Here is a 15,346-nt window from a genome sequence, read left to right as displayed (position 1 = left end):
ATGACACATAGAAACATGACACATAGAAACATGACACATAGAAACATGACACATAGAAACATGACACATAGAAACATGACACATAGAAACATGACACATAGAAACATGACACATAGAAACATGACACATAGAAACATGACACATAGAAACATGACACATAGAAACATGACACATAGAAACATGACACATAGAAACATGACACATAGAAACATGACACATAGAAACATGACACATAGAAACATGACACATAGAAACATGACACATAGAAACATGACACATAGAAACATGACACATAGAAACATGACACATAGAAACATGACACATAGAAACATGACACATAGAAACATGACACATAGAAACATGACACATAGAAACATGACACATAGAAACATGACACATAGAAACATGACACATAGAAACATGACACATAGAAACATGACACATAGAAACATGACACATAGAAACATGACACATAGAAACATGACACATAGAAACATGACACATAGAAACATGACACATAGAAACATGACACATAGAAACATGACACATAGAAACATGACACATAGAAACATGACACATAGAAACATGACACATAGAAACATGACACATAGAAACATGACACATAGAAACATGACACATAGAAACATGACACATAGAAACATGACACATAGAAACATGACACATAGAAACATGACACATAGAAACATGACACATAGAAACATGACACATAGAAACATGACACATAGAAACATGACACATAGAAACATGACACATAGAAACATGACACATAGAAACATGACACATAGAAACATGACACATAGAAACATGACACATAGAAACATGACACATAGAAACATGACACATAGAAACATGACACATAGAAACATGACACATAGAAACATGACACATAGAAACATGACACATAGAAACATGACACATAGAAACATGACACATAGAAACATGACACATAGAAACATGACACATAGAAACATGACACATAGAAACATGACACATAGAAACATGACACATAGAAACATGACACATAGAAACATGACACATAGAAACATGACACATAGAAACATGACACATAGAAACATGACACATAGAAACATGACACATAGAAACATGACACATAGAAACATGACACATAGAAACATGACACATAGAAACATGACACATAGAAACATGACACATAGAAACATGACACATAGAAACATGACACATAGAAACATGACACATAGAAACATGACACATAGAAACATGACACATAGAAACATGACACATAGAAACATGACACATAGAAACATGACACATAGAAACATGACACATAGAAACATGACACATAGAAACATGACACATAGAAACATGACACATAGAAACATGACACATAGAAACATGACACATAGAAACATGACACATAGAAACATGACACATAGAAACATGACACATAGAAACATGACACATAGAAACATGACACATAGAAACATGACACATAGAAACATGACACATAGAAACATGACACATAGAAACATGACACATAGAAACATGACACATAGAAACATGACACATAGAAACATGACACATAGAAACATGACACATAGAAACATGACACATAGAAACATGACACATAGAAACATGACACATAGAAACATGACACATAGAAACATGACACATAGAAACATGACACATAGAAACATGACACATAGAAACATGACACATAGAAACATGACACATAGAAACATGACACATAGAAACATGACACATAGAAACATGACACATAGAAACATGACACATAGAAACATGACACATAGAAACATGACACATAGAAACATGACACATAGAAACATGACACATAGAAACATGACACATAGAAACATGACACATAGAAACATGACACATAGAAACATGACACATAGAAACATGACACATAGAAACATGACACATAGAAACATGACACATAGAAACATGACACATAGAAACATGACGTGGAAACCTGACACGTGGAAACCTGACACGTGGAAACCTGACACGTGGAAACCTGACACGTGGAAACCTGACACGTGGAAACCTGACACGTGGAAACCTGACACGTGGAAACCTGACACGTGGAAACCTGACACGTGGAAACCTGACACGTGGAAACCTGACACGTGGAAACATGACACGTGGAAACATGACACGTGGAAACCTGACACGTGGAAACCTGACACGTGGAAACCTGACACGTGGAAACCTGACACGTGGAAACCTGACACGTGGAAACCTGACACGTGGAAACCTGACACGTGGAAACCTGACACGTGGAAACCTGACACGTGGAAACCTGACACGTGGAAACCTGACACGTGGAAACCTGACACGTGGAAACCTGACACGTGGAAACCTGACACGTGGAAACCTGACACGTGGAAACCTGACACGTGGAAACCTGACACGTGGAAACCTGACACGTGGAAACCTGACACGTGGAAACCTGACACGTGGAAACCTGACACGTGGAAACCTGACACGTGGAAACCTGACACGTGGAAACCTGACACGTGGAAACCTGACACGTGGAAACCTGACACGTGGAAACCTGACACGTGGAAACCTGACACGTGGAAACCTGACACGTGGAAACCTGACACGTGGAAACCTGACACGTGGAAACCTGACACGTGGAAACCTGACACGTGGAAACCTGACACGTGGAAACCTGACACGTGGAAACCTGACACGTGGAAACCTGACACGTGGAAACCTGACACGTGGAAACCTGACACGTGGAAACCTGACACGTGGAAACCTGACACGTGGAAACCTGACACGTGGAAACCTGACACGTGGAAACCTGACACGTGGAAACCTGACACGTGGAAACCTGACACGTGGAAACCTGACACGTGGAAACCTGACACGTGGAAACCTGACACGTGGAAACCTGACACGTGGAAACCTGACACGTGGAAACCTGACACGTGGAAACCTGACACGTGGAAACCTGACACGTGGAAACCTGACACGTGGAAACCTGACACGTGGAAACCTGACACGTGGAAACCTGACACGTGGAAACCTGACACGTGGAAACCTGACACGTGGAAACCTGACACGTGGAAACCTGACACGTGGAAACCTGACACGTGGAAACCTGACACGTGGAAACCTGACACGTGGAAACCTGACACGTGGAAACCTGACACGTGGAAACCTGACACGTGGAAACCTGACACGTGGAAACCTGACACGTGGAAACCTGACACGTGGAAACCTGACACGTGGAAACCTGACACGTGGAAACCTGACACGTGGAAACCTGACACGTGGAAACCTGACACGTGGAAACATGACACGTGGAAACATGACACGTGGAAACATGACACGTGGAAACATGACACGTGGAAACATGACACGTGGAAACATGACACGTGGAAACATGACACGTGGAAACATGACACGTGGAAACATGACACGTGGAAACATGACACGTGGAAACATGACACGTGTGTAACGTTATCCTATCTATCAGCCAAATAGAAGGAGAACGTCCCCGGATTCTTTTTTCGGGGTCATATGCAAATACCTTACGGCCTAAGTGGATGAACCTTAACACAACGACCACTAGGGCTCGAATTTAATGTCTAGGGAAGCTAGTGATACTATTGTAATTAACACTCATCCAATCTACATATAACCTTTAATCAGCGAACACAGAAGTGGCAAAACACAAGGTTGAACTAGATAAAATATTTAATGTATAAAATATCAAAACCCAACTTACACAATGTAGGAAAAATCACTATCACAGATTTCTACACTGTCTAATAATAGCCACAGGCCACACAACACTGCTGTAGCTTCAGGAATTACTTAGCGACAAGTAATATTAAACTAGAAGACTAAATCAATTTAAGAAAGCGTAGCACACACAGGTCTTAAGTACTCTCACGTTCAAATGGTCAGACTCTATAGCCGGACAATATGGACGGCCGCCTGATCAAGGTAAAACTGCCCCGTAGACTGCCAGGTCAAGAAAAACTGCCTCGTGTTGCGAGTGTGCAGTGCAATTAAAGACTTCTGTGACAGGGGAGGTTATCCTCAACTCATGTCGCCATTGGTTGGGATAATCATCTGATCAGAATCATTCAATCAGATTTTAATGGAAAATTTCTATGTCTCAAACACCTTAATAAGTCAGTGGAAAAACCCCAGGTGTTACACCATCATTCCATATAAGGAATTATACAATGTCAAAATAAAAATGACTCGACCTAAGTAGGTCACATCCCCTCCCTTTTTGGAAGTGACAGATAGGTTCCACAAAAACATACATAAGGAACCAATCTGGCAATGAAATAACAAAAATGTTTTACAAATGTAGGCAATCAAAATCATAATACCAGATGAAAATATCCCTGAACATAAAAGGGAAGTAACTCCAACTTTTACAATTGGTGAAAGGGGAGTAACCCTTCAAAAGGTAATTATACATCAAAATCCCTCAGAAAAGGGTATTACAATATTTCCATGAGGATATTAAAAGTGGTAAACCCGCCAGGGTAAGACCTTTATTTCAATGACTAGCTACAATATCAATTGAGTCATATGAGACATTTTATTATAAAAGATTACATATAATCAAAAACCACCTTTAATTAAGGTACACCTGAAAATAAACAAAATATTCAACAGGATTGGAATTTTGAAAAAAATTCAAAACTCACACCACTCATTTTCATATGAGTGACACTCAAACAAAACCTGTTTATGGTCCTAATGAACCACAAAGCATGTCACCTGATCAATGTGTACAACAAGATTTTACATCCTTGACAAACAATCAGCCACAACATTATCACTACCCTTAATGTGTGAAATTTCCAGATTAAAATTTTGGAAATATAAGCACCATCTCAATATTCTTTGATTTGTCTGCCCTAACTTAGAGGTAAATTTCAGGGGATCATGGTCAGAAAACACTCTGACTGGATTGGTTGAAGAAGAGACATAGACTTCAAAATGTTGTAATGATAAAACCAAAGCTAAAGCTTCTTTTTCAATAGTAGAATAATTCTTTTGGTTCTCATTTAACTTCCTGGAAAAAAAGGCAATGGGATGGTCAATTCCCATGTTGTCTTCTTGAAATAGGACTGAGCCAATGGCTAAGTTGCTAGCATCAATGGCAAGTTTAAAGGGCTTGCTAAAATTTGGTGCAGCCATAACAGGAGCATTAGATAGAAATGACTTAATAGTTAAAAAAGCTTCTTGACATTTATCTGACCATTCAAATTCAACACCCTTTTTCAATAATGCAGTAAGAGGTTCAGCAACAGCTGAAAAGTTTTGACAGAACCTCCTATAGTAACCAGCCATCCCAAGGAACTTTTTGATCTCTTTACAATTTTTGGGAGGTGGCAACTTTACAATAGCATCTACTTTAGCTTCAATGGGCCGAACTTGGTTCGTTCCCACTTGATAACCCAAATAGGTAATTGAAGCTTTACAGAAATCACTTTTATGTAAGTTTACAGTAAAATTAACTTCAGACAATTTTCTAAAAAGGTTGGTCAATTGAACAATATGTTCTTCAAAAGTATTAGAAAATACAACTATATCATCTATGTAGGCCTCACATTGGTCTATGTCAGCAATGACTGAGTTAATGACTCTCTGGAAAGTTTGACCAGCATTTCGCATACCAAAGGGCATACGTTTGTATCTATAAAAACCATTAGGGGTTACAAAGGCAGATATTTCTTTTGCACGGTCAGATAAGGGGATTTGCCAGTATCCTGAAAGTAAATCAATTTTGGAAATTATCTTAGCCTGACCAACTTTATCAATAACGTCTTCTATCCGAGGTAATGGATAGGAATCAGCTTTGGTGAGCGCATTCACCTTCCTAAAGTCGGTCACAAACCTGAAAGATCCACCGTCTTTCGGGACTAGGAGACATGGGGAACTCCAGCTGCTGTAACTGGGCTCAATGATATCATTCTTGAGCATATAATCAATTTCATCTTTTATCAAAGCAGCTTTTTCTGGGTTAACTCTATAGGGGTGTTGTTTAATGGGTTTTGCGTCACCAACGTCTACATCATGAGGTGGAACCTTCGCTTCTTTGGGAACATCCCCAAAGATAGAGGGAAATGTCTCAAACAACTGAGACAACCTATGGCTTTCCTCTGTGGACAAATGCATAAGGTGGACATTCAAATTATCTAAAAAGGAAGAATTTACCAATTTTGGGGGTTTCAATTTATCATGTATCACATCATCAGAAACATTTGAACATACAGGTAAAGTAATTTTAGCTGTGGATTGAAAATTGTTACAATTATCATAATACTTTTTCAGTGAGTTGACATGATACACTGTCTGTTTCTTTCTTCTGTCGGGCGTATTGACAACATAGTTCAAATCACTTAATTTTGAATGCACAGTAAAGGGTCCACAATATCTCAAGGATAACGCATTGTTCAGATTAGGTACTAGCACAAGAACTTTGTCGCCTGGATTGAATGTTCGTTTACAAGAACTCTTATCATACAGTTCTTTCATTCTAACTTGGGCCTTTCTTAAGTTCTTGTGAGCCATTTCGCACACGGCTTTCAGTCGAACGTGAAAATCGTCGAAGTTTTCCACTGGATGATCACTGGTACCTGTCCAACGTTCGTGTATCAGCTTCAGGGGGCCACGGACAGAATGTCCAAACACAAGTTGAAAAGGCGAGTAACCTAAAGAGTCCTGGACACAGTCCCTCGCGGCGAAAATAATCCAAGGAACAGACTCATCCCATTGGGTGTTACTGTTAGCGAATGTCCTTAGCATGGTTTTGAGGGTTTGGTGGAACCTCTCAAGTACGCCTTGAGACTGAGGGTGGTAGGCTGAGCTGGTGATGTGGGTAACGCCTAACTTGGCTAGCGCTTCCTGAAAATGGTGACTGGTGAAGTTGCTGCCTTGATCTGTTTGCACGATTCTAGGTAATCCAAAGGTAGTGAAGAACCGGGTCATGGCTCTGACTACAGTCTTTGCCTTAATGTTCCGTAAGGGAATCGCCTCGGGAAAACGGGTACTTGAACACATAAAGGTAAGTAGGTACTCGTTGCCCGCCTTGGTTTTAGGCAAGGGACCTACACAGTCCATGACGATTTTAGAAAAAGGTTCTTCTAATACAGGAATCGGACTCAAAGGGGCCTTAGGAATTGTCTGGTTTGGCTTTCCGGCCAACTGACAGTTCGTGCAACTTCTACAGTAACGCGACACATCTTTTCTCATTTTGGGCCAAAAGAATAGTTCTTTGATCTTCGCCGTCGTTTTAGTGCCTCCTGGGTGCGCTGACATTGGATGGTCATGTGCTAGTTTAAGTATTTCATGCCGATAAGGTGGAGGAACCCACAGCTGGTTTTTACCCAACCATGGTTCGGCTGGTGAGGCATTCACTGGTATAGCGCGACGAAAGAAGAGGCCGTTCTCGGAGAAATATTCTCCATCGTCTGATGATAGAGATTTTTCGACCGTTGCTTTGAGTTCCGCGTCGACTTGTTGAGCTTTAATGATGTCTTCCTGAGATATCCTCAGGGGTAAGCCCAGACTTGTGTTTTCAGGAAGCATAGACTCCAGTTTGGGAGTCGAATTTCTTGACGATGATGGTAGGTGTGGTTCAGACGTTGTGTCAGCCAATTGTTTGGTCTGGCTTCTTGTCACCGCACATGCAGGATACAGTTCATAATCATTATCTGGAACTGTTGACAAAGGGTCTGAAACCGTACAGGGGTATACTTTGCTTCCCGCAAGGTCATTCCCTAGAAGTAGGTGTACTCCTGGGACAGGAATACTATCTATCACACCTAAAATGACCTCACCTTCGACGAGATGATGTTTCAGGGCAAACTTGTGTAGAGGGACGACAGTAGATTTCGTCCCTACTCCCTGGATAATGGAAATCCTTCCGGTGTTCGTCTCTGGTGTAATGTCCATTGAACTTTTCAAAAGGAGTGATTGTGACGCTCCTGTGTCTCTTAGGACGGTGATATTCCGCTGAGACAACGGATCACCTGGTTTGCTAATGATGGCTTCGGCGATAAAAGATGAAAAGTCAACTTTTCTCGATCCCTCGAGATCGGTAGACTCGGCAGAAACTGGATGGTGGCGTGAACAGTCAAAATGTGACTGCACATAATGTGTGGAGACTTGACTACCTTCTTGCGGACACTTAGGGTTAGAGTCCTTTTGAATTCTAGAGTTCATAGTTGAACTGGCTGCTTGAGGGGATAGAGCATAGTGCGCAGAAGTACGCACCACCTCTCTGTTATTCTGAAGACGTTTAAAGCAGTCCTTGACATGATGACCAGGCCTTTTGCAGAACTGGCATACTGCTCGACGATTGAGAGTTGATCTTGGTTTCTCTCTGGACTGTGATGCCTTCAAAAGTTGGCCAACAGGAGGATTGCTGCCAAAAAGGGGAAGCACGGGGTTGAGGCGGTTTCCTGACACCGGTGGTTTCTTATGCACCAACATATATGTGTCAGCCGACTCAGCAGCCTTCTGGATGTCAGTTATCTTGTTATCCAGTATGTGTAGTCGTATCTCTTCAGGCAGGGACGATAGGAATTCTTCCCTTAGGATAAGTGACCTCAGTTTCTCAAACTCAGAAACTTCCTCCGAGTGTAGCCACCTTGAAAATATTTTCTCCTTTTCAAAGAGAAATTCCACATATGATTGTGTGGGTAACTTGCGGAGTGTACGGAATTTTGTCCGATAGGCCTCGGGCGTCAGTGCGTAGGCCTTTAAAATGGCAGTCTTGACCAAACTATAGTTATTTTGAACGTCGTGAGAGAGTGCCTGGTATGTTTTTGCAGCTTTCCCAGTAAGGACAGAGCTCAATAAAGCAGTAATGGAAGATTCGGGCCATTCACATGTCTTCGCTAAACTCTCAAACGAGTTAAAGAAAACGACCAAATCTGTTTCATCAAATTTAGGAACTAATTTCCCAAATTTGGCAATCACTTGCCCTACCGACAACTTTTTTGGATCTACCAGAGAAGTGACATCACTAACTTTACCCAATTCTGATTCCAACCTCCTCCTATCTAAAGCAATTTTAACTTCCAACTCCTGTTCTTTTAATGCCTTCTCTAAAGCAACTTTCTCCTCGCGGAGTAACACACCAGCCAACAAACTTTCATCAAATACCCCTTCATTAATGAAATGAACAACAATTTTATCTCTCAACACCTCTGACTTCTGCGTAACAGAATAATCCAATTTCAATTCCTTAACAACACTAACCAAAACTTTTCTACTCAACTTTTCTACATCTTCAACAGTAGGATTAGCCAAAAAAGACTCCATAACACTAACTTTCAAATCACAACAAGCCTAGATCCTTTAAATTAATACACAGCGTTGGGCCGTGTACTTGACCTCTAAATGTAGGACGTGACACGTCTGCTTATTTGACCTAGATACTCTAGCCTGAGCGCGCGTTGTAAGACCACGGCGCTACACTGGATATAAAAACAACTAAATCCAACTAACCTTAGTATTCAACTGATATAAACAACAACTGGAACGACAGATTAAATCTCGGCGAGCTCCCACTTTGTAACGTTAACCTATCTATCAGCCAAATAGAAGGAGAACGTCCCCGGATTCTTTTTTCGGGGTCATATGCAAATACCTTACGGCCTAAGTGGATGAACCTTAACACAACGACCACTAGGGCTCGAATTTAATGTCTAGGGAAGCTAGTGATACTATTGTAATTAACACTCATCCAATCTACATATAACCTTTAATCAGCGAACACAGAAGTGGCAAAACACAAGGTTGAACTAGATAAAATATTTAATGTATAAAATATCAAAACCCAACTTACACAATGTAGGAAAAATCACTATCACAGATTTCTACACTGTCTAATAATAGCCACAGGCCACACAACACTGCTGTAGCTTCAGGAATTACTTAGCGACAAGTAATATTAAACTAGAAGACTAAATCAATTTAAGAAAGCGTAGCACACACAGGTCTTAAGTACTCTCACGTTCAAATGGTCAGACTCTATAGCCGGACAATATGGACGGCCGCCTGATCAAGGTTAAACTGCCCCGTAGACTGCCAGGTCAAGAAAAACTGCCTCGTGTTGCGAGTGTGCAGTGCAATTAAAGACTTCTGTGACAGGGGAGGTTATCCTCAACTCATGTCGCCATTGGTTGGGATAATCATCTGATCAGAATCATTCAATCAGATTTTAATGGAAAATTTCTATGTCTCAAACACCTTAATAAGTCAGTGGAAAAACCCCAGGTGTTACACCATCATTCCATATAAGGAATTATACAATGTCAAAATAAAAATGACTCGACCTAAGTAGGTCACACGTGGAAACATGACACGTGGAAACATGACACGTGGAAACATGACACGTGGAAACATGACACGTGGAAACATGACACGTGGAAACATGACACGTGGAAACATGACACGTGGAAACATGACACGTGGAAACATGACACGTGGAAACATGACACGTGGAAACATGACACGTGGAAACATGACACGTGGAAACATGACACGTGGAAACATGACACGTGGAAACATGACACGTGGAAACATGACACGTGGAAACATGACACGTGGAAACATGACACGTGGAAACATGACACGTGGAAACATGACACGTGGAAACATGACACGTGGAAACATGACACGTGGAAACATGACACGTGGAAACATGACACGTGGAAACATGACACGTGGAAACATGACACGTGGAAACATGACACGTGGAAACATGACACGTGGAAACATGACACGTGGAAACATGACACGTGGAAACATGACACGTGGAAACATGACACGTGGAAACATGACACGTGGAAACATGACACGTGGAAACATGACACGTGGAAACATGACACGTGGAAACATGACACGTGGAAACATGACACGTGGAAACATGACACGTGGAAACATGACACGTGGAAACATGACACGTGGAAACATGACACGTGGAAACATGACACGTGGAAACATGACACGTGGAAACATGACACGTGGAAACATGACACGTGGAAACATGACACGTGGAAACATGACACGTGGAAACATGACACGTGGAAACATGACACGTGGAAACCTGACACGTGGAAACCTGACACGTGGAAACCTGACACGTGGAAACCTGACACGTGGAAACCTGACACGTGGAAACCTGACACGTGGAAACCTGACACGTGGAAACATGAGACGTGGAAACAGGAGACGTGGCAACAGGAGACGTGGCAACAGGAGACGTGGCAACAGGAGACGTGGCAACAGGAGACGTGGCAACAGGAGACGTGGCAACAGGAGACGTGGCAACAGGAGACGTGGCAACAGGAGACGTGGCAACAGGAGACGTGGCAACAGGAGACGTGGCAACAGGAGACGTGGCAACAGGAGACGTGGCAACAGGAGACGTGGCAACAGGAGACGTGGCAACAGGAGACGTGGCAACAGGAGACGTGGCAACAGGAGACGTGGCAACAGGAGACGTGGCAACAGGAGACGTGGCAACAGGAGACGTGGCAACAGGAGACGTGGCAACAGGAGACGTGGCAACAGGAGACGTGGCAACAGGAGACGTGGCAACAGGAGACGTGGCAACAGGAGACGTGGCAACAGGAGACGTGGCAACAGGAGACGTGGCAACAGGAGACGTGGCAACAGGAGACGTGGCAACAGGAGACGTGGCAACAGGAGACGTGGCAACAGGAGACGTGGCAACAGGAGACGTGGCAACAGGAGACGTGGCAACAGGAGACGTGGCAACAGGAGACGTGGCAACAGGAGACGTGGCAACAGGAGACGTGGCAACAGGAGACGTGGCAACAGGAGACGTGGCAACAGGAGACGTGGCAACAGGAGACGTGGCAACGTCGAAAGAGGCCACGTCGAAAGAGGCCACGTCGAAAGAGGCCACGTCGAAAGAGGCCACGTCGAAAGAGGCCACGTCGAAAGAGGCCACGTCGAAAGAGGCCACGTCGAAAGAGGCCACGTCGAAAGAGGCCACGTCGAAAGAGGCCACGTCGAAAGAGGCCACGTCGAAAGAGGCCACGTCGAAAGAGGCCACGTCGAAAGAGGCCACGTCGAAAGAGGCCACGTCGAAAGAGGCCACGTCGAAAGAGGCCACGTCGAAAGAGGCCACGTCGAAAGAGGCCACGTCGAAAGAGGCCACGTCGAAAGAGGCCACGTCGAAAGAGGCCACGTCGAAAGAGGCCACGTCGAAAGAGGCCACGTCGAAAGAGGCCACGTCGAAAGAGGCCACGTCGAAAGAGGCCACGTCGAAAGAGGCCACGTCGAAAGAGGCCACGTCGAAAGAGGCCACGTCGAAAGAGGCCACGTCGAAAGAGGCCACGTCGAAAGAGGCCACGTCGAAAGAGGCCACGTCGAAAGAGGCCACGTCGAAAGAGGCCACGTCGAAAGAGGCCACGTCGAAAGAGGCCACGTCGAAAGAGGACACGTCGAAAGAGGACACGTCGAAAGAGGACACGTCGAAAGAGGACACGTCGAAAGAGGACACGTCGAAAGAGGACACGTCGAAAGAGGACACGTCGAAAGAGGACACGTCGAAAGAGGACACGTCGAAAGAGGACACGTCGAAAGAGGACACGTCGAAAGAGGCCACGTCGAAAGAGGCCACGTCGAAAGAGGCCACGTCGAAAGAGGCCACGTCGAAAGAGGCCACGTCGAAAGAGGCCACGTCGAAAGAGGCCACGTCGAAAGAGGCCACGTCGAAAGAGGCCACGTCGAAAGAGGCCACGTCGAAAGAGGCCACGTCGAAAGAGGCCACGTCGAAAGAGGCCACGTCGAAAGAGGCCACGTCGAAAGAGGCCACGTCGAAAGAGGCCACGTCGAAAGAGGCCACGTCGAAAGAGGACACGTCGAAAGAGGACACGTCGAAAGAGGACACGTCGAAAGAGGACACGTCGAAAGAGGACACGTCGAAAGAGGACACGTCGAAAGAGGACACGTCGAAAGAGGACACGTCGAAAGAGGACACGTCGAAAGAGGACACGTCGAAAGAGGACACGTCGAAAGAGGACACGTCGAAAGAGGACACGTCGAAAGAGGACACGTCGAAAGAGGACACGTCGAAAGAGGACACGTCGAAAGAGGACACGTCGAAAGAGGACACGTCGAAAGAGGACACGTCGAAAGAGGACACGTCGAAAGAGGACACGTCGAAAGAGGACACGTCGAAAGAGGACACGTCGAAAGAGGACACGTCGAAAGAGGACACGTCGAAAGAGGACACGTCGAAAGAGGACACGTCGAAAGAGGACACGTCGAAAGAGGACACGTCGAAAGAGGACACGTCGAAAGAGGACACGTCGAAAGAGGACACGTCGAAAGAGGACACGTCGAAAGAGGACACGTCGAAAGAGGACACGTCGAAAGAGGACACGTCGAAAGAGGACACGTAGAAAGAGGACACGTAGAAAGAGGACACGTAGAAAGAGGACACGTAGAAAGAGGACACGTAGAAAGAGGACACGTAGAAAGAGGACACGTAGAAAGAGGACACGTAGAAAGAGGACACGTAGAAAGAGGACACGTAGAAAGAGGACACGTAGAAAGAGGACACGTAGAAAGAGGACACGTAGAAAGAGGACACGTAGAAAGAGGACACGTAGAAAGATGACACGTAGAAAGAGGACACGTAGAAACAGGACACGTAGAAACAGGACACGTTGAAAGAGGACACGTTGAAAGAGGACACGTTGAAAGAGGACACGTTGAAACAGGACACGTTGAAACAGGACACGTTGAAACAGGACACGTTGAAAGAGGACACGTTGAAACAGGACACGTTGAAACAGGACACGTTGAAACAGGACACGTTGAAACAGGACACGTTGAAACAGGACACGTTGAAACAGGACACGTTGAAACAGGACACGTTGAAACAGGACACGTAGACATATGTATGACGACCCGTGCTCTGATGACCCATGCCGTTATGACCCGTGCTGTGAGAAACCGTGTGGGGAGAACATGTGATGACCCTTAATGTGAGGATCCATGCCATGAAGAACCGTGTTGGGAGAACATTTGAAGACCGTGCTAAGAGGACCTGTGTTGTGAAGGACAAGGGGACCTGTGTGGGAAGTGTGTGTTGTGTGATGAAGCTGATGATGATGCCCATTTCTACAAATTAGATAAGTAGAACCTCTTCATATATTTTTAAGTAGTAGGCATGTACGAAAGAGGCCACGTCGAAAGAGGCCACGTCGAAAGAGGCCACGTCGAAAGAGGCCACGTCGAAAGAGGCCACGTCGAAAGAGGCCACGTCGAAAGAGGCCACGTCGAAAGAGGCCACGTCGAAAGAGGCCACGTCGAAAGAGGCCACGTCGAAAGAGGCCACGTCGAAAGAGGCCACGTCGAAAGAGGCCACGTCGAAAGAGGCCACGTCGAAAGAGGCCACGTCGAAAGAGGCCACGTCGAAAGAGGCCACGTCGAAAGAGGCCACGTCGAAAGAGGCCACGTCGAAAGAGGCCACGTCGAAAGAGGCCACGTCGAAAGAGGCCACGTCGAAAGAGGCCACGTCGAAAGAGGCCACGTCGAAAGAGGCCACGTCGAAAGAGGCCACGTCGAAAGAGGCCACGTCGAAAGAGGCCACGTCGAAAGAGGCCACGTCGAAAGAGGACACGTCGAAAGAGGACACGTCGAAAGAGGACACGTCGAAAGAGGACACGTCGAAAGAGGACACGTCGAAAGAGGACACGTCGAAAGAGGACACGTCGAAAGAGGACACGTCGAAAGAGGACACGTCGAAAGAGGACACGTCGAAAGAGGACACGTCGAAAGAGGACACGTCGAAAGAGGACACGTCGAAAGAGGACACGTTGAAACAGGACACGTTGAAACAGGACACGTTGAAACAGGACACGTTGAAACAGGACACGTAGACATATGTATGACGACCCGTGCTCTGATGACCCATGCCGTTATGACCCGTGCTGTGAGAAACCGTGTGGGGAGAACATGTGATGACCCTTAATGTGAGGATCCATGCCATGAAGAACCGTGTTGGGAGAACATTTGAAGACCGTGCTAAGAGGACCTGTGTTGTGAAGGACAAGGGGACCTGTGTGGGAAGTGTGTGTTGTGTGATGAAGCTGATGATGATGCCCATTTCTACAAATTAGATAAGTAGAACCTCTTCATATATTTTTAAGTAGTAGGCATGTACGAAAGAGGCCACGTCGAAAGAGGCCACGTCGAAAGAGGCCACGTCGAAAGAGGCCACGTCGAAAGAGGCCACGTCGAAAGAGGCCACGTCGAAAGAGGCCACGTCGAAAGAGGCCACGTCGAA

General features: G+C 45.0%; 1 protein-coding gene across 1 annotated transcript; it reads left to right on the top strand.

Moving 5' to 3' along the window:
• The first annotated feature begins 10,062 nt into the window (after nucleotides 1-10,062).
• LOC131931831 (activating transcription factor 7-interacting protein 1-like) lies at nucleotides 10,063-13,454 on the top strand. The gene is made up of 4 exons (XM_059288695.1): nucleotides 10,063-10,108; nucleotides 11,248-11,900; nucleotides 12,513-12,581; nucleotides 12,891-13,454. The coding sequence occupies exons 1-4, from the start codon at nucleotides 10,063-10,065 to the stop codon at nucleotides 13,452-13,454; spliced, it is 1,332 nt and encodes a 443-aa protein (XP_059144678.1).
• Nucleotides 13,455-15,346: the final 1,892 nt, after the last annotated feature.

This window comes from Physella acuta, unplaced genomic scaffold, assembly GCF_028476545.2.
Source record: "Physella acuta isolate Inbredline_101_S28 unplaced genomic scaffold, ASM2847654v3 ptg002040l, whole genome shotgun sequence".
In the NCBI taxonomy this organism is placed as follows: Eukaryota; Metazoa; Mollusca; class Gastropoda; family Physidae; genus Physella; species Physella acuta.
The sequence above is the reverse complement of the archived record's forward strand: the minus strand, read 5'-3'. Positions and strand labels throughout refer to the sequence as shown.